General features: G+C 38.6%; 3 protein-coding genes across 3 annotated transcripts; 2 read left to right on the forward strand and 1 right to left on the reverse strand.

Annotated features, from left to right (window-relative positions):
• Positions 1–4432: 4432 nt before the first annotated feature.
• LOC145888832 (putative methyltransferase DDB_G0268948) lies at positions 4433–5334 on the forward strand. Its single transcript, XM_082979701.1, has 2 exons — positions 4433–4667; positions 4712–5334. Exons 1-2 carry the CDS (start codon positions 4433–4435, stop codon positions 5332–5334), a joined length of 858 nt encoding a protein of 285 aa, XP_082835827.1.
• An 833-nt stretch (positions 5335–6167) lies between these two features.
• Positions 6168–9547, reverse strand: LOC145909893 (uncharacterized). The gene is made up of 9 exons (XM_082997133.1): positions 9356–9547; positions 9189–9294; positions 8543–8649; positions 7948–8027; positions 7491–7607; positions 7107–7189; positions 6775–6915; positions 6635–6723; positions 6168–6431 (listed from the first exon to the last, which is right to left on the reverse strand). Exons 1-9 carry the CDS (start codon positions 9512–9514, stop codon positions 6303–6305), a joined length of 1011 nt encoding a protein of 336 aa, XP_082853259.1. The 5' UTR covers positions 9515–9547; the 3' UTR covers positions 6168–6302.
• Positions 9548–12281: 2734 nt separating this feature from the next.
• On the forward strand, positions 12282–17668 carry LOC145908865 (uncharacterized). The gene is made up of 12 exons (XM_082996189.1): positions 12282–12525; positions 13241–13301; positions 13835–13968; positions 14327–14528; positions 14748–14776; positions 14840–14921; positions 15181–15302; positions 15462–15590; positions 15663–15955; positions 16335–16619; positions 16951–17104; positions 17279–17668. Exons 1-12 carry the CDS (start codon positions 12301–12303, stop codon positions 17429–17431), a joined length of 1869 nt encoding a protein of 622 aa, XP_082852315.1. The 5' UTR covers positions 12282–12300; the 3' UTR covers positions 17432–17668.
• Positions 17669–18538: the final 870 nt, after the last annotated feature.

An 18538-nucleotide genomic window follows, 5' to 3' on the forward strand; every position in this document is an offset into this window, starting at 1 on the left:
ATGCAGTACCACGAACAGACCATTGCTATCTACCAAAGTCCATAAACTGAATTACTATGATAACTTTATCGAGCCCAACATATCGGTCACGCCAATCTTGCAAAATTTACATCGATTTTCCTATTAACATGTAGTTGTCAATCTTTTGCCGTAGATACTGGTGGTTGTTACCAGTATAAGTCGTTTAATTTCAAAACCGCAAACAATTATTTGGGAAGAAGTTTTCATTTTGAGTAATTATCAAACAACAGCATTTAACTGAATGGTTACGTAGTGTTGAAAACTTAATGGTACCATCGTTTGGGATCCCCACCCCTAATAAATTTTTCTGTTTAGATGGCTAAATAAACGCAATGGCAATAAATTTTTGGACAAAATCCATACAAAAACTTGTCAACACTTACTTTAACGTTCAACGAATAAGCACGTTATACCTAAAAGTAACCATTGTTTAAAAACATGAAGCATTAATTGTTACCGAACACGTGGCATTGTACCGAACATGTTGCATTGCTACGAAACAAGTACCATTTTTCATTCAATCGGACCTTAAAAGGGACATAGCAGACTGCAACATGCAAGGTTTTTAATTGTTTTGTCGTTATTTCAACGTGTTGTAAGCACAAGAGTCCTGTAATCGAAATAGGGCCTGGTCGTTCTCATGAGTTAGTTACCAGATACGACATTTTTGCTATTCGATACGCACGACAATTTTTATCAAGGTGTTCGACACGCAAACAAAAATCGGCGTCCTGATGGGAAGATTGAATAATTTCCAAACCAGAAAAAAGGCAAATTGCCAAATTTAAGCCCATGGCTCAGGCCTTTAAAGGGTCAAGGATCATAAACTCTGAAATGACTTTTCCTAAGGAACTCTGCGCCTAACCTACAGCGTTTGGTAAACAGTAAACAAATTTGTCGCGGGCCTGATAAAATAGCCCGGCGGCACGAATGCGCCAGCTGGGTGGAAGTTCTCCATATTTAGGTCTAACGTATCCTGCAGTTTATCAAACAACAGTACTCCGTTAAACTGACTGGGAGTAACTAGCTGTAGTTCAAATCGCAAGAAAAAGGAAGCAAAAAACGCACCAGTCCTTAAGCCCCCTTACTCACTGCTAGTAGCGTTGCTGTAAATGGTTGATGCTAATAAAATTAGCATTCTGGTGAATGCCAATTTTATTGCTGATATTTGTATCGGAATGTTGAATCAGGCACGTGCTGAAACAATACTTTGCACATAAAAGAAAAGAGCTTTCAAATACATAACACTACATTTAAAATATGCATTGATTCCAAATACAGTAACCAAGGATTTCTAAATTGTAGATTCACGCTCGTAGCGCTTTCATTGTCTACAACAGTGACTCATTTAACAAACCAATGTGTGTGTACGTCACTGCCTTTGTTTGGCGCTAAAGTGCCTTTGTCTAGGTCTGAAGGAGGGTTTTCTTTGTTATGTTCAGTCCAGTGTTTCCCAAATTTTTGTGTCTGCGCAACCTTCAGTGCATACTGTTTCGGTCTACCAGGTCTTGCAACGATCTTATAATAATCAAGCTAAAATATTCTACGTCATCACCATAAAGGCAACCGCCGAGTTGTGCAATGTGTTTAATGCATGTATGTGTGAACAAATCCTAATTCCCATGTGCACACGAATTAAGTGCTAAATCATGTTATAGCGTAAATTATTTTCTTTGCTCTGGGCTGCCTGTGTTTGAAATCTGGTATTTGGCCATTGTAATTCGGATTCTAAGTTATTTCTTTCAGTTGCCACGTAAACTGCTTATGTGAAAAGTTAACGTTGCCTGTCTTGTGTCTCCAAATTGAAACTTGGTAAGAATAAAATTATTCATATTAATTGGAAGATTGAATTATTTCAAAACCAAAAGAAGAGGAGCTTGCTAAATTTTAACTTCTTTGCTTCTTGGCTCAATTTACAATGGAACAGGGAAACCTTTTTTAACTGAAGTTTTAATAATTGTGACAATATGAAGCCTTTATTGCCTCAAAAATCACTTTGATTATGTTGTGCTGACAAACAAAGAATTGTCATAACTGTAATTCAAATATTTCATACCACTGCTTTTGTGTCCAAGCCACTTTTTCGGAAACTGATGGGTACATTTTCAAGCGCTGTGGTCCCTACAAAAGTATAGTGTTGACATTTAGTTCAATTGCAAGTGAACGGTGCAAAATATAATTCAAAACGGAAATAAACAGGCGACGTATTCATTGGCAACGTCAAAAACTCACTGAATGAGCAAATTTTCCAAAACAACCAACCCACGAAACCTTTAATCAACTCAAACAGTGAAGAATGTCGTGGATGAAAGAAAATGTCGTGGATTTAAGAACGAGCCACTTTCATGTACTGAAAGAGCAGGTTGTTAAACTGACGCAAGCAACCAACAGTTGGACCTTTGCACGTCTTCCTTATGACAGACATCGGTGAACGTGAAACAAAACTCTTTCCGGGACGATTGAATTTACTCAAAAATATAAACCATTATGTTTTTGTATTAGGTAAAATTTCCTAATATGTGAATAGTTTACTAAATTTAAGTTTTTAATAACTATTTGGGACACACCAGCCGTTGAATTGTTAGCACCCTTCTCGCATGGTCATCGCATGCCTGACGACGTACGTAACGCAAACCATGCATAGGTACTAGGTACTATTCTCATTAAAATAGAATCCCATTTGAAAATTTATTCGGCTTCATGGTTTGGCGCCATCCCTCTATATATTTGAAGGAGCCAGGTATCAAACATTTTTGAAATTAGGTGCCTTGCTTTAAACAGAATTTTCACGAAAGAATCCTACCATTTTATTTTTGTATACTATAGTATCTCACCTACAGGTAAAATTTATTAAACGTACCACAGTTTCGGCTTACTTTCAGTCATGCATGCTTTTAAAAGTTTGCACCAAACCATTCAAAGACGGCGAATGCAGCTGTACACGTTTTGTAGCACCAATAAAACACCAAATATGTCTTTTATCTGGTCATGGACTGTAACTTAGTTAAAACGAAATCGCTTTTAAACACACACATTAACTCCACAACACATAATTTCACTGGCCTGCAACACACTGGGACAGTTGTTGACTTTTCGCAGCTTTTTTTTAAAGAGCAGGAAAACTACACAGCACGAGAAGAGACCATTGGGAGGATATGTTACGTCACAATGCGCAATGTCTGTGACGCAAGACCATTTTGACCTTTACATGCTGGTAGGCATTGGTAACATAAATTATTAGAGCCAATACACAGCGGCGTCGCCAAGCGGGTTAGTTGACAAGACCGTCACAGTCAACCCAAGCTGCATCATTGAGGCTTAATAGGTCACAGCAGTATGCACTTCTTATTACCATGACCTTTTCTACCTTCAACACAAATATACAAACACCTGGATTAAAAACAATCTAACACTTAGAGCAGTGCTTCACAACCTGTTTGTAGTCTATTAAATCACCAAGTCTACAGACCAGTAAGTTAACTTACCTAGCCCTCTTGTTACGAAGTAATTAGGTTTAAAGTTACATAAGGTTAAAAAAAATTTGTTCGACGTAACAAGTATGAAAGTTTAGAAAAAAACTTAAATTTGCTTAAAATTTTCACAGGTCTTTGCAACCACACACTCCTTGGATGTCCGCGAAACCCATGCCGGTTGGAAACCACTGTCTTGAAATGTAATTTGGTATAAAACAAACATATATTGCACAATGGGTGGACCAACTCGCAGAGGAAATTCATACTATGAAGCCAAGTTAGTACCTGTGCAGTGGGGCAATGCTGTCTTGTTCAAGCAATAGCATGACACATTTTTTTGCTGACAGATTAAGGGTAGAAGAGATTCCTTACGTACTTAAAGTTCAGCGATGGATTAAGCATCAAAGTTTAGCGATAGAGTAATTTCTTAAATTGTCGCGTTCGTTTGTAATTCACGAGGTCCCTGCGAACGAACGTATCAGCAATTTTGGGGGGCTGTGGTATGTTTTACCCGTCATTAGGAAAAAGTTTTGGTTCAGTCGTCATTTTATGATTGTGTAAAGTGTTTCCTTTGCACCCAAAGCCAGCAACGTCCAATTATTACGTTAACTCCTTATAAAGACCTACCGGGCAAAGCCAGCGCTTACAAATAGATCGCTACAGTTCAGTAAACTCACGTGGGCGCGAACACAATAACATGCATGAATGAACACAAATATACGACAGATTGCACAATACTTCCAGGAGACAAACTTTGAGGAGCACGGCGGAAAAACTGCTGCGTTTTGAAATTTAGTGAGGTGTAGCGAGTGCCTTTACGGATAGCAGCAAACACAAGTGTCTAGGCGAAGTTTAGGAGAAGAAAATTAATCTTAAGTGAATCACTTTGTTGCAAAGCCTCCAAAACGTTTTCGAAAAAATTTGTGGAACGAAAAACCATGCATAGGTACTACGAAAGGGAGAATTTAGTGGAAGACTATTGCAAGTACAGGCCAACTTTTACAAACAAGGTAAAAGATATGGTTTTGGGTCACCTTAAACAAAAATCTGGCCGCGACGTGGACAAGTACGATATGCTGCTGGACGTTGGGTGCGGAGGCGGACAAGCCACGCTCGTTTTTGCACCTAACTTTCACAAAGCCGTAGGCATCGACGTCAGCGAAAATCAGATTGGTAGCGCTTGAAGCGTAATACTTATGAGCATGTCACGTTCCAAGTTGGCAAGGCCGAGAGCCTAAACTTTGAAGACAACACCGTGGATCTCGTGATAAGTGCGATGGCCGCTCATTGGTTTGATCTTCCAAAATTCTTGAAAGAAGTTTTTCGCGTACTGAAACCCGGGGGTTGCGTGGTCTTGTTTGGCTACCCAGCTGCAAATTATGCCCCAAAATCCTTCGTGGGGAACAGGGAGGAACTTTTTGTTAAGCAGAGGGATTTTTTTATGAAATATTTCACGGTGCCGCCAGATAGACACGAGAGCTACAAACGCTGTTTCGCCAAATACCAGGGCATTCTTGAGGCGATGCCAGTTGCAGACAAATGTCGTCTGGCTGACGTAAACATGACATTTGAATGGAGCATAGACAGGATGATTGGCTACGTAAAGTCCTTAGATTTAATGGATTTCTGCAACCGACAGCAGAACGACCAAATGCCTTCTGATAGCATCCCAGTGGCAACGGATGTAGAAAAAACGTTTGCTACAACCACCTGGTTAAAGAAACTGGCAAAGGAACTGTGGGGATTGGAAAATCAAAGTATTGATAATGTTGTCCTTGACGTTATTTTCCCAGTGTTTTTTGTTGCGGGCACAAAGCCAGAAACTGTAGTAAAACGTTAAATGCAATTTGGGTAAACCAATATTTTTAGAACAAGTTCTTTCGTACGAGCATTTATAAAATTAAATAGGCTACACATAAGCTATAACGTAAATGTATAAAATTTGACAAAATTCTAAAAGATTATTACATATGCAGCGTACCAAATGAATTCTGCCGGCTGCTACAACACATGACATAAAAAAAAGTAGCAGGTTTGTTAGTCATAGTGAGATAAGGCAATATCTCCAGACCCAAATTTTGTGGAAAATAACGAAATGATGGCAAACCACCGCAAACACGCTCCAGTTTATAATGTGTTCAGTTTCCTGGTTTTCGTTGCAAATAATCACCCAAATATCACATTTTCCTGCCGGGTCTTATCAGTGCAGCTGGTTGACTGACGACGGGGTTACCGAACAACTAGCCAAGCAAAGACTGCTGTAATTGTGGATACTTTGCTGCCGACGTCAATCCCTATTTTAGTGATCATATACTTTTGACAAAAATAATAACGGCTTACAGTTTTTAGCAACCAACCTCTTGTCACCAGTGACCAAACAGCTTCCAAAGCCGATGCCTAGAACTCATCAACAGTTTGAACAGAACGCTACATTGTTGTCTATAACCAAGCGTAAATAACAATGCAGAACAAAAGTTTTAACGTTTATTGAACAGAAAACAGTTGAAACGAAAAGCTGACTCAGTGGACGTGGGCAGTGAAAAATCATAATAGGGCGAAAAGTAAAACGACACACTGTGAAGTAAAAATGGCGGGCGGCAAGAATCAACATTGGCAAGTAGATTCAAATATCCGCCAACTGTTGGAAGTTTGTAGCATGCACTCCCAGAACCAACAGTGAAGGCATGCAAAGCAATGTTATGAACACAAAGAACGACATAGTGGGTATAAAACACAGGCAGTTTGTGGCGAAATCCAATCCAATCAGTCACGATTTACGAACAACAGGGGTTAAATTTGTCTCAAAATTTAATCCTCGCCAAGTTCAAGGTCTATTTCAAACAATCGTGTTTCGGTCAAGGGCTTTCGACCAAGTTTCGCTCTCTCGTCCAAGTTGAGTTCTGTCCCGGACGTAACCTGCTTTTCCAGCAATGAGATCTGCGAAGGTAGTGAGATTATTGGCTGTATTTAACATATTTCAGATCAAATGGACAAGCACACGCATGTTAATTAATTATAGGAACCACCAGAATGAATTAATTACTTCGAAAAACCTTAATACTGGCCTCCATGGGTATGTGTCTGGCCGAATCTACATACTCAGAATAGAGGAAAGCTATGAAAAAAGAATACGACGATACCTGTTTAAGTAACTTCAGAAGCCTTTTCTTTTCTTTCCGCAAAGCCATCCCGGGTTCCTCCACAGATTCGCTGCTCGAGGTAGCGCTACCTGCAACGAACAGTTTCTTACCACTGACTATCAACAACATTTCTAACTTACTTTCAGTACTCATGGTGTGCTGAGTCATGGCCTCCAGAGTGACAGAGATCTCTTTGTCTGCCTCGCGACTGACTATCACGTGATCGGCCTTCTGTGGCACGTGATTAGGTCCCGTACGAGGTCGACGTCCCAGACCTATACCTGTTCAGTGATTTGACCCAAACGATTTTGGTATCCACGATTTTTGTCAATCGAATTTTATAACTAAACGAATTTGTCACTAAATCATGTATGTGATGTATATAAGGACAGTGTCGAGTAACTTTTTATCTGGGTTTGGACATAAAAAATTTCCATAATTTTTGGCGAATTCTGAAATAAAAATGTTTTACCGTTCTCTACACATGACTGAGTGATTGGTTTGCGTGAAAAGTTGGCAGCAAGTTGTATTCCACTTGTTGGCCTATGGTTGGGACTGAAAAAATTCAATACTGTATTTTATTCCCGTGGATGGAGACATTGTAAGTGTAAAATGACTAATTTTACCGAACAGATGCAGAACAAAAGACATGCAATACTTTTATAATAATGCCTGGAGTATAATAGTTACCACAATACAGTATATACAATTGAGGAAACACAGACTTAATTTTCATGGAAAGACGAACACAAAAAATAATTTGCAATTCAGGTTGTAGGACATGCCCTATTTTTTTAACATTTCAAGTTTTTACCGATAGAAGTTTGAAGCGAAAACAAAAAAAAATGTTTCAAACCGTATTTGTTCTGAATTGTTGTCAGCGTATTTCTGTAAATTCTTTCCTCTACCAATACCAAAAGCTGGTCTGTCCTGTAGTGGTCTCCGTTCAGTTGTTGGGACTCTTGCATTCAACCTGATCATGTAGAATTTACAATAAGTATATACAGTTTACACTTCTCACAAATACTGAAACTACATCAATAGACAAATGCAGGAGTGCGCATCTCCAGTGGTTATGTGTGCCATTTGTATAACATACATCCATGAGTCAAATATTAGTGTGACTTTATTTATGAGTGATACATTTCGGCCGAGCTGATTCATGTTGTGCAAACAACTTACAACTAAGAACAACACAATATTTTCTAACATTCTAGGTCAAAATTAGCCATGTGCCATTGCCAAAACAATGTTGTGCCAAATTTGGCCTCTACACCCTGCATTGTGCACATCTGGTCAAATACAACAAAAACCTTTGTGATTCTTGCAGGTGTTGGTGAATTTCTTCTTTTCTTGTGTTGGCAGTGTTGACTTCCTGCATACTTTGTTGAATCTAAAGTATGCAGTGTTAAGCACTAAACAACAACTAAAGTTTTATTCAAATTTTTCTTTGATAATCCAGCTTATTATTTTATGCATTTCTTGAATCGGAATATGAGGGTTTAGTTATAGCCAGTGGTGGGATTTCAAAGTCTTAAGATCAAATGTGAGCCCTGACCGCTTGTAGCAATTACGCCAATACACTATAATAATTTTATTGGAGTACTGAGTTACCACTTACCACTTTAACTGATTATATGATTAATCTTACCAAGCATTAATATTTTCAATCACTGGCTGAATACCAATGCTGGCAACAACCCCAAACTTAGTATTACAAAAGGCAAAAATTATTTATTGACATAATATACAAAACCCTGATCATATTTAGTATGTTTACATGTGATGGACAAAATTGCTTGCTCTACATCACTGATATTCATGGTTTTTAAACTTGGTTATATTTAATAAAAACAGACAGTTGATAAAAACTCAAATGCTACAAAAAAACACAATAAAAAATATTACCTCCTCCTCCCAGTCTTCATTTGTACCAAAGTCCAAGTCTTCCATAGAAACATAAGGTGGAATGGAGTTGTCACCTCGAAGCTCTGCTTGTTCGAAGGCCATTCTTTCTACAAGATTGGCAATAAAAAAATTCTGAAGCCACAAAGTAAATATTTTACTCATATATAATATTACAGTTGGAATAGTTTTGTTACAATGCTGCATTTTTAACACCACAAGTGTTCAGCTGTCATTTTATATTATGCTTTCTTGTATTTCTACAAAAGCTGGTTTGTACATGAAATAAATATCCAGCTTGTGTCTAAAACAGTGGTTCTTAGTCACACACAATTTGCAAACCCAATGAGATACATCTGTTAAGATTAAAAACAACCTTTTTTATTTTAATGTAATAAATCAGTTGGTATAGAAGTCAGGTAGACATCGAACAAATCTTCGCAGAACATTACGTCATTTGGTGCAGCTTATACATAAATGTTAGAAATAGCAAAATGGCAACTAAATAGTTAACCTCATTGTTTTAGTTTAATTTAAATTAAGTGGCTAATATATATAACTTATTTGTCAAAATATTTGTAATTATGTAACTGATCAGACTATAAATATGAATTTTAAGATGTCAACTGTGTTTCTCAAAAATACATACCACAATTGATCTCATTCTCAAGCAGTCTTTTGTCTGGACAAGTGCTTATATGCATCTGAAGCTCAGGCTTGGGAATAATGTGTCTCGCATTGAATGGACATACTTTCTAAAATAATGATTAGCATATGTATCAACACTGACAAGTGAAAAAAAAAATAATAGGACACCTTGTCTGACTTCGGGTGGTTTTTCTTGCATTTTAGGATGTGTCTTACAAATCTCTTTGCAGTAATGCGGTGGACAGGATCAAATGGGCAAACAAACAGCTCATCCTTGTCTGTTTGTTGCATGTTCTGCTGGTACACGTACACATCCGGGCGCATCATTTTTACAATGTTGTGAAAAACTCAAAAGGTAAAAATTACATTAAAATCTGTGAAAAGTTGAGCAGTCACATAAAAATCATTGTAACGTATATTTTGGGTAACGGATCAATCAGATGTTAAACAATTCAACGTATGCCTAGAACAGGAATACACTGAAGTGTAAACTACACTCCAAGTAAAAACTTAACCGCAGCATCGTGATTATCGTCGAATAGGAGGTCAACATTGAAGAGAAATATATCCAATGACCTGAGAAATAGTATCCCATTAGATTATTTTATTTTTTCCTTTTTTTTGGAAGGGGTCAATTTTACACCACGCAGCAGTAATCGTAGACGCAGATTTAACGATACATGATGAATCTGTTGCTTTGAAGTTTTTCTTAAAAAGACAATTAAAAAAAAACATAATTCCAACAGTGTGTTTCTTGGTCAATTGGATTTCAAAGCAAAGTTTCCGCGTTGCAGCCATAGCGTTTAGTAGCGTCTTTCTGCAACAGAATGAGAAAATTTCGTTTCTTGTTTCTTGTTAGACGAATTTCATTATATTTTATGTTGTTTAATTTTATGTTACGGTAATGAAGTCCTCAACATGTTACGCCACTTTCGCAAATATGGCCATTAATGCTTTAAAAGACTTCCGGGCTGGTATTTTCTTCTTCTGAATTGGGCAAAACCACCTGGGCTTCACGATAGCTAAATTTTATATTAAACTGAAAGTAGTTTGTTATTATAGTGTGGTGGGACCAAACGGATTGTTTGCTGAATGAAATTTGTAAATGTTTGACTAACTGCGCAACAAATGTACGCATGTGGATTAAAGGGCAATCTCAGTTAGATGATCGCTATGGCTGAGAGCACGGAAGATTTAGGCTACCGTAAAGGATCGTGTTTGCACGCAAGCTCATGCAATTACCAGATAGACAGTCAACGAACCAGCATGTTTGGGAGATATAGCCTATCAGTCTCGGGGAATGTATCAGTCAAATAGTAAGGCACCCATTACAATTACAATTTTTAACAAAATTACGCTTCAATTAACACCTTTTTAGGAAAAAATGTTTGCGTTGTTACTTAGTTCAGACACATTGGAAGTCGAGTAAGGATTTGGGAAAGCGACTGGTTTTGAAGTAAAAAAATCAAACCGGCCTGATCGATGGGAACCATTTGCCAACGTAATAACATCTGCACAAATTTATTAGTGGAAACCAACTGGTATTTTTGTTGGATAGACACTTCTTTGTTGCGTTGGTTCTATCACGTTCCGCAACTATGCAATGGGACAAAAGTGTTTTGACCCTGATACCGGGTCGGCTTTACCTACAAACCTCGCGAAGTTAATAATTACAGAGCTTATCCGTTGTGATCATTGAACATCGTCAAGTTTATTGGAGGCGGTAACTATTTTTATTATGCAATTCTTTTTAATTTGTTGTTCGGTAACATTAGGTATGCGAGATGTTTACCTTCTGTTCAACGCACAAGAACCGCACAACTTTCTAAAACTGTCTTGGTTTGGTCGCTAATATTTGCTGTAAGACAAGCTTAGCCTATACACTGCTGGAGTAAAAATCAAAGCGATGCATTACAATGGTTCCAAATTTAGGCGCAACTGCACTTGGCTAAAATAGTTGGATCCAAATTTAATTTTGATCGATATATCAAGGCCAGCATAGCGGCTTTCTATTTATATAGTCATGCCCGAACCGAATATTATGTTCTGAGTTACTAATGCCCAAGGTTATTATCGCCACACCTTTTGATAATCGCTTGTTGCGAGTAGCGTTCTTAGACTTCCACGAGTGGATAGTTGCGTCATAAAAGTGGCAGAGACTTGGCGAAATTTAATTCTCTGTACGTCAGGAGATGCGCTTTAAAATAAATTCAGTGTTTAGCCAAGTGCCACGGAGGTGTGTAGGCAACTTCGTGGTAGGAACAGTACTATCATGGTAGACATGTCGTTGGACATCGAAAAGTCGATTTGAGTGCAAGGGGTTGACTGTACCAGACTGGCCGTTATTTAAATGTATACAGCACGGCAGTTCATTATTTGAGCATTCCGGTATTCAAAGCATAGTCTGGTAAAAAGCCCATTCAAATTTATTTTCTCTTCTGGCGAAACCCTCAGTGAATTTGTTGTGTTTATGGTTGTTCTAATTCTGAGGTCAAAAAGTTTAAATTTCATCCAAGTTTTGTTTGCACACGTGACAAGATGTCAGAAGTTTAGCAGCCCAGAACAATGTATTTCCTGGACTTTCCTTGGCAAAGTTTTTAATCAATCGGGAGGCATCGTGCGTGCGCTGACTAGATAGCGGCCGCGTAGGGTCGTTCTTAAGGTTTAATTGAAGCAGCATTCAAATGCTCTGTCTAGAGATACGCATGCTAACGATAAGTCAACTGTCTGAAAATTACCCAATAAGATCGACGTTTTACAATAAGAACCGAATAATGAAAGTTTATTATCGAAAAGAACAGGAAAACTGCATTATCGTGATGATGGAAATGTACTTAGACATCCCAACCACCGTTGTATTTTGCACACAATCGATGTGTGCCTAAACAAATATGGAGTGCAAACAGAATTTAGTCAGGTAGTTAGGCCTACATAGCGGAGGTAGATTGAGAAAAAGGACGTTGATTTAAAAGCCAAATGAAAAGTGGGTTCTTCGCCAGGAAACCAAATAAAAACGAAAATTTCACGATTTGTAAATTACAGCAAGATCCAAAAGATGCATTGCGTTTTAATTTTTCAGAGACACCAAATTAATTTAAAGATTGAAAGATTGTATGGCGGGTGGCGTCATGGCATCGAACGAAGACACAAAACTTGACGGGAACTCGGAAAAGTCGGATGAAGTGTTCGAGGTAACAGGCGAAGTTTCATCAGCGCGCGATGACGTAGATACTACACAATGCAACGGGGAAGTGCTGACCGCGGAGAACAATGAGGACAAGGAAACTGACTTTTGCCCGGAAGACGACAGACAGAATGCCCAGTTCACAGAAGCAGAGGTAAAATGATAGATTTTTCTCTAATTTACCAAACTGCGTGAAAAGGGTTGGGTACGGCGTTCCTTTGCTGTTCTAAAAAGTATTTTTATCTTGGTTTACCGACCAATCCACATCATACGATGCCTTTTGTGTGTGTAATCGGATCGAGAATGAAAATGCACATTTAGAAGTTTTGATTACGTATTCAAAACTTTTATATATCTTCCAGAATAGTTGGAACTGTGTCTTGTGTGCTTAGCCGAATCCATAAACCACGTGACACTGTATGCATGCTCAGGGGATTATGTCGGTTATTGTCGATGCTTGTTCGCGGTTTGATGCCGCGTTCGCGGTTCGAACCATCGAACTGTGTGAACCGCTAACGACCCCTACTAAATACATCTTGCTGCTGGTCACAAAGCATAGGTTTACCAGCACAAAAACAGTTTTTTTTTCGGAAAATAGTGAGACACCACAGACATGCTTCCAACGGAAAGCGAATGACAAAAATTTTCCTGTAAACGGTGGGCCACAACATAGGCTTTTACTGACGTCACATATGTTTCGATTTGTCAGCGAGCCCTTTGCAACACATCTGGGCATATGCGGTTAGAAAGTGTAATGAGAGGTCCAGCGACTAGAGGAGAAATTAAACATGTTTAGAAAATTTAACGACAAACCCAACAAGCAACAACGGGGTCTTTATAGCCCTAACAGCAACATTCAATTTTTGCAGTACGTTGAGCAGAACAAACGCCTTCACGAAGTGGAAGCAAAGTTACAAGAATACGAAAGAAGTAAGTTTAAACCAATCCAATAAATTGTATATCGAAGCTATCTACTTCTTTTGACCACGAAGAGAAGTGGTCAATGTTGGTGGCTTTGGGTTTGTGTTTACAGCGCAGCTGTGTGTAAGGCTGCTACAGACATATTGCGAAAGTAAACTTGTACGACGTGAAACAACTGAAACGTTGTTTTCAAAGCTATAAAAGTGATTTTCGGTTGAATTGTGGGATAGTACGCATCCTGTTTGATCAAGAGACACAAAACGTTGGTTATGGCCTTAAAACGAAAGTAGTGCGCTGTACAAACTGAGGGCGATGTTGTTACAGCGGAACTGTATTAAGTTTAATTGAAAAAGATTTTGATTAAGGATGAATTTAAAACATTTAGTGGTTAAGTTGCCATGGTGAATAAAGTCGCACACATAAACGACGAATAAACAGTGCTGGATTTAGGGTTAATACATTTTAACCCAAAAATATATTTCTGAACTGAGGATTTATAGTAATATTGCCCGTAAACGTCATGTCTTTATATTTTTTTCCAGGTTTCAATGCTGTCTCCGAACAGGTCCAACATGAGTTTGCTGAGATGCAAAACGAGATTCACCTTGAACGGCAAAAAAGTGCCAAAGCTGTTAACATCGCCAGCAAAGTGTACAGACAAAACACAATACTGAGGGTAAATAAAGTCGTAAACTTTGTAGAGCGAAAATTTCGATGTCTGTGGACTCTGCTGGTTTCAACAATATCCTTTACTCTATTTACTTTCACAAATGATTTACTGCCTTTAAAACCCTCGTGTCTCCTGCCATATGTTGGAAGTAGAGACGTAACAAGAACATATGCGAAGCGAAACTGAAAACTGAATAAAATCAAGAACAATGGGTTTGCGACACAAGTTGTTAAATAATTTGATTTGAAAGCACCACATGTACGTGGACGTAACATAACATTAAAATTTCTGTTTAAAATTTCAGTCGTCGAGATTTTCGCCCACTTTGTTATATTTCGTCAAACGTTTTTCGTGCTTTTAACAGAAATCGCGAAGATTTAGTTCGAGGAGTGACACGCGCCGCAAGTGGGCGCGAGAGGGTTCTGTCGAAAATGGCCTCATGGTCCCGGCGGTGGTCGTGTACGAAAACCAGAGCCTGGAACCAAGTTCTCCCGGCCCTACTTCTATATCCCAGGATGATCTTGATGACGACATTGTTGACAAAGAACTTGAACAATTACAAAAAGGTAGACTCTGCGACGATAGAGAGAACACATGTGAAATGTCACGCTCTTCTCTGTTTTGCATTTTCTTATTTGCTTGATACAACAAGATCGTTGCGCAAATTTTATTCCCAACCTGTCACTGGTTTAACGAAAGCGGAAGTGTTGGAAAGCTTTTGTTTAAAGACGACACTTTTAAATCAAACGAAAGTTACACATTAAAAAATATCATGTTTTCCACAGATACTAGTAGGAAGGACCTTCCCACTGAGGTAAGCAACACGATGCTAAAATTACTTTGGTATAAAAACTGACAAACGATAAAATAAATACAGAACGACGAACTGCGACGACGATTGGTTCATGCGGAAAATGAAAATAAATCGTTAAAGGAACGTGTTGAGCATTACAAGAAGCGTAAGTTTTTGTATAATCAACAATACTCTCCGACAACTATTGCAAACGTCAACAAATATTTTTACCAGCAACTTCCTTATTGTTTGGACAGAAAGTTAAACTGCTACGTGTTATTAAATCAAAGCATTTAAATTTTTATTGTGTAACCCCACAAAAAAGACTGCAGCTACCATTACACTGGACATTAAGCAAGTCATGATTTTGTCAAAGAAAATGTTGGAATTACGAAGCTCTGAACTTTTTAATTTGTTTTTTTTAGTTGAGGCTTCAGCTACAAACGAGCTGATAGCAATTAAAGACAGACTTGAAGTGGAATCTCAAGTTCGCAAGAAAGCTGAAACTTTTGCCGCCCAAATGTACGGAGAGAACAGATCATGGGAGGTTGGTGAAAAACTATTTGTTATTCGTTATAGAAACGTTTTCTGCAATTGTCTTTCATCCAAGTGCACGAGTGAAATATTTTAATTTTTGCTATGAAATAGAATTATTATCAGATTAAACTGACTTGTCAAACACGCCTAAAATACAACGAGTTCACAGCGTCAGAGCATGATGCGAAAGAAGAAAAAAGACAGCAGCGGGGAAGACTCGAAACTGCAGGAGGCGCTGGAAGAGAACAAAGCACTCAGCGAAGAGTTAGAAAAGCTGAAAATGGAGCACAGGCAGCTGGTGGGTTGCAATAGAAAAACAAATTACGACTTGTTCTCGCAAGTCTTTTTCCAACTTGGATGTTTCTTCCAGATCGAGGAAATGGAACAAACACAAGGAGCCTCGTCTACGGATGACAAGACACATCTTCTCAACCTTAAGATCCGACAACTGACCGACAAAAACGAAGAGGTTGAAGAGCGATGTAGGGAACTTGAACACAAGCTTGCGCAGCAGAGCAACGGCACAAGCGAGGTCGTCTCTGAGTCGAAAGTGTCCATACCACCACCCCCACCACCACCACCTCCCCCTCCACTTTCTTCAATTCCACCACCGCCTCCGCCATCAGGCAGTGTCGCATCAAAACCAGCAAGGGACCCTTTACAGTAGGTTTTATAGGGCAGAATACATCCAGCACTAACACATTTGTAATGTAATAGTCCGCACAAAACCTTTACGCTTGTTTGCAATTATGCCTTTGTTCTGTAGTTTTTTGTGTTAATCAAAAGAAACCAGAAATAAAAGCATTGGCCAATGGTGACCACCCGACAACTTCAAACCAAGCAATTTGCGACCAAATAATCACACATTTAGGTCGAGTAGATCCACAATATGACAATATGATTTATTAGTCTGTATCTAAACAAAAATCCCAAATATAGAATTTCCTTTAAAAAACGGGAACTGTTTTACATTAGCCTGAATTTGACAGCTGTTTTTAGTTCCAATTTGATGTACATTTTCATGCAATTTTTCATGATAAAGGGATTTGAAGGCCCTGGTCAACGAGCGAAAAAACGAACGTATGAAGAAAGCCGGTATGTCCCCAATGACCTCACCTGCGTCACCAACCAGAAGCCAAGGCTCCTCACCAGCGAGCTACGCTGACGCAATGGCTGAGATGATGAATAGGATAAAGTTAGGCAACGTTGCGCTGAAGAGTCCAAAGAGAAGAATGACAGATATGTCGGAGTCGGGGGAGTCGACACCTTCCACCGACTTGGAATCACCCGCGGCTGACGATACCCAGCAGCCGGATATTTTTGACAAGTAAGTTAATAGGGCGACGCGGGAACAGCTGGTGATTTTTGACGGGTTATATAGATTTAGGATAGGTTTAAACACATATCTTTATGTTTTAAGTTATGCACTGTTCGTTGCACGTTGCTGGTGTGCTGGGGGTGTTTAAAGTATTCAGCTTTGATTAATCTATAGCCAACCAAAAATGTCTACAGACAATTTTCCGTTTGTTGTCCTGCATGGTCAAATTAGTGCAATGAACAACTGTCATGTTTTAGTTGTGTATATACATTTTTGTTATGAATAACGCCAACAAGTGAATCATTTACACATTTTAAATGTTACATGCACAAACCAATAGATTTAGAATCGGACTGAAACCGGCAAACGAACGGAATCAAAACCGCAGAGTGTCGGAACCTGCGGCCCCGAGCAAGTTCTTCTTTCCAAAACTTCAAAAAGTCGGTTTATCGATGGACCAGAACAACGACGAAGAAAAACCCACCAACAAGTTCGTAAGTGGATCTGTTGTTTATTCAGTCCGTTTATTCCCAGCGACGTAAATGATGAAAATTTGTTAAAGTAAATGAAAAGACTTCCTACGGAGCCGTACGTAAGACATCAGTAAGTTGGTGGCAATATACTTTCTCGTGTTGTTATTTGTTTTATTTGACAAAATATGTTTGCAGGCCACCCTAAAGCCACCAAAAGTTGCCAGCAAATTTGATCGCGCCAAGTCAGGGAGTGTAAAGCACCCCAAAGAGGTTTCTTCCGAACTGAAAGCCATCTTAGACCGAAAGAGGAACCAGTCGAAGCAGACTGTTAACAAAGAGGATACATAAATGAAATGACATATTTAAACTGTTTCTGGACTTGTTTATAGAGTGAATGCAAAAACACTCTTTGAGCATTCATAAATGATAACTTTTCTTATGATTTCACTTTGATTTTCATTTGTAAATGACGATGTACATTATATGACGTTTGTGATAGTTTTCGTATAGCGGTGCGTCGATGCGAAACGTATTTGTTTTTTTACCGAACCAGCTACAACAAAACTTACGTAATTGACTTGAAACCCACTGACATCGATTTCTAACCGTTGTAAATACATATAACGCCTGGTACAAACGTAGACACACAAATGAAACATGGAATTTATGAAAGGGAAAAAATTATCTAGGTTTTGGTTTGCAACAAAAAAGCTGCACAAAAATGTATATTTAGGTGCAAAAACTTAAAAGTTAAGTAGTTTGAACAGAAAAGCCAAAGCAAATATTCTAGTCATTGAGCAGACGTTTCAAATAGTGATGCACCGAAACAGCATTTTTTTTTATTCGGCCGAAACCGAATATTCGGCAAAAGTTGCCGAATAAATTCGGCCGAATAAACCGAAACTAATTTTGGTGTCCATCTCTTTAAAATCGCAATAAATTTAAACAAAACATCTGCTAGAATGCATCTGATCCTATCATACAGCCTTTTATTGGCACTTAAAGAATGCTGTACCAACTTCGCGAAGTTGATTTCGATGACAATTAACAAATAAAACACATTAGTACAGTTTGAACAATGATTCTAAACTATACTAATCTTTGCGTATCAGTGTTGCATGCAGTAAAAAAGTTTCGGTTTCGGCCGAATTTTGCAAAAATATTCGGCCGGAACCGAATAATTTTTAAAACCTTGGTTTCGGCCGAATAAATTCGGCAAACCGAACTTTCGGTGCATCCCTAGTTTCAAACACCACTGTGTTCATCATCCGTGTATTTCTTTCCTCACACAACGCTAAAACGATTGTCAAGTTATAATATTTCATGTTTTGGGTCTTTTTGACATGTGGCACCCACGAATTCCAAAACCTTTGCGACTAATGGCACAGATTGGTGCATTCTACCAGAGCAGCTTGTCGTAACTGGTATCGACTATGGGGTAACTGGTACAATGCG

Source organism: Ascidia mentula, chromosome 1, assembly GCF_947561715.1.
Source record: "Ascidia mentula chromosome 1, kaAscMent1.1, whole genome shotgun sequence".
Classification (NCBI taxonomy): domain Eukaryota; kingdom Metazoa; phylum Chordata; class Ascidiacea; order Phlebobranchia; family Ascidiidae; genus Ascidia; species Ascidia mentula.

Bases quoted from the DNA above. Each gene is read 5' to 3' on its own strand.
- LOC145908865 (XM_082996189.1), top strand. From the start codon at position 12,301: ATGGCGGGTGGCGTCATGGCATCGAACGAAGACACAAAACTTGACGGG. The intron at 14,922-15,180 runs GTAAGTTTTTGT...TGTTTTTTTTAG, and splicing joins TGTTGAGCATTACAAGAAGC to TTGAGGCTTCAGCTACAAAC. The intron at 16,620-16,950 runs GTAAGTTAATAG...ACAAACCAATAG, and splicing joins CAGCCGGATATTTTTGACAA to ATTTAGAATCGGACTGAAAC.
- LOC145909893 (XM_082997133.1), bottom strand. From the start codon at position 9,514: ATGATGCGCCCGGATGTGTACGTGTACCAGCAGAACATGCAACAAACA. The intron at 8,028-8,542 runs GTAATATTTTTT...TGCATACTTTAG, and splicing joins ATGAAGACTGGGAGGAGGAG to ATTCAACAAAGTATGCAGGA. The intron at 6,916-7,106 runs GTAAAACATTTT...ATCACTGAACAG, and splicing joins TCAGTCATGTGTAGAGAACG to GTATAGGTCTGGGACGTCGA.
- LOC145888832 (XM_082979701.1), top strand. From the start codon at position 4,433: ATGCATAGGTACTACGAAAGGGAGAATTTAGTGGAAGACTATTGCAAG. The intron at 4,668-4,711 runs GTAGCGCTTGAA...TCACGTTCCAAG, and splicing joins CGTCAGCGAAAATCAGATTG to TTGGCAAGGCCGAGAGCCTA.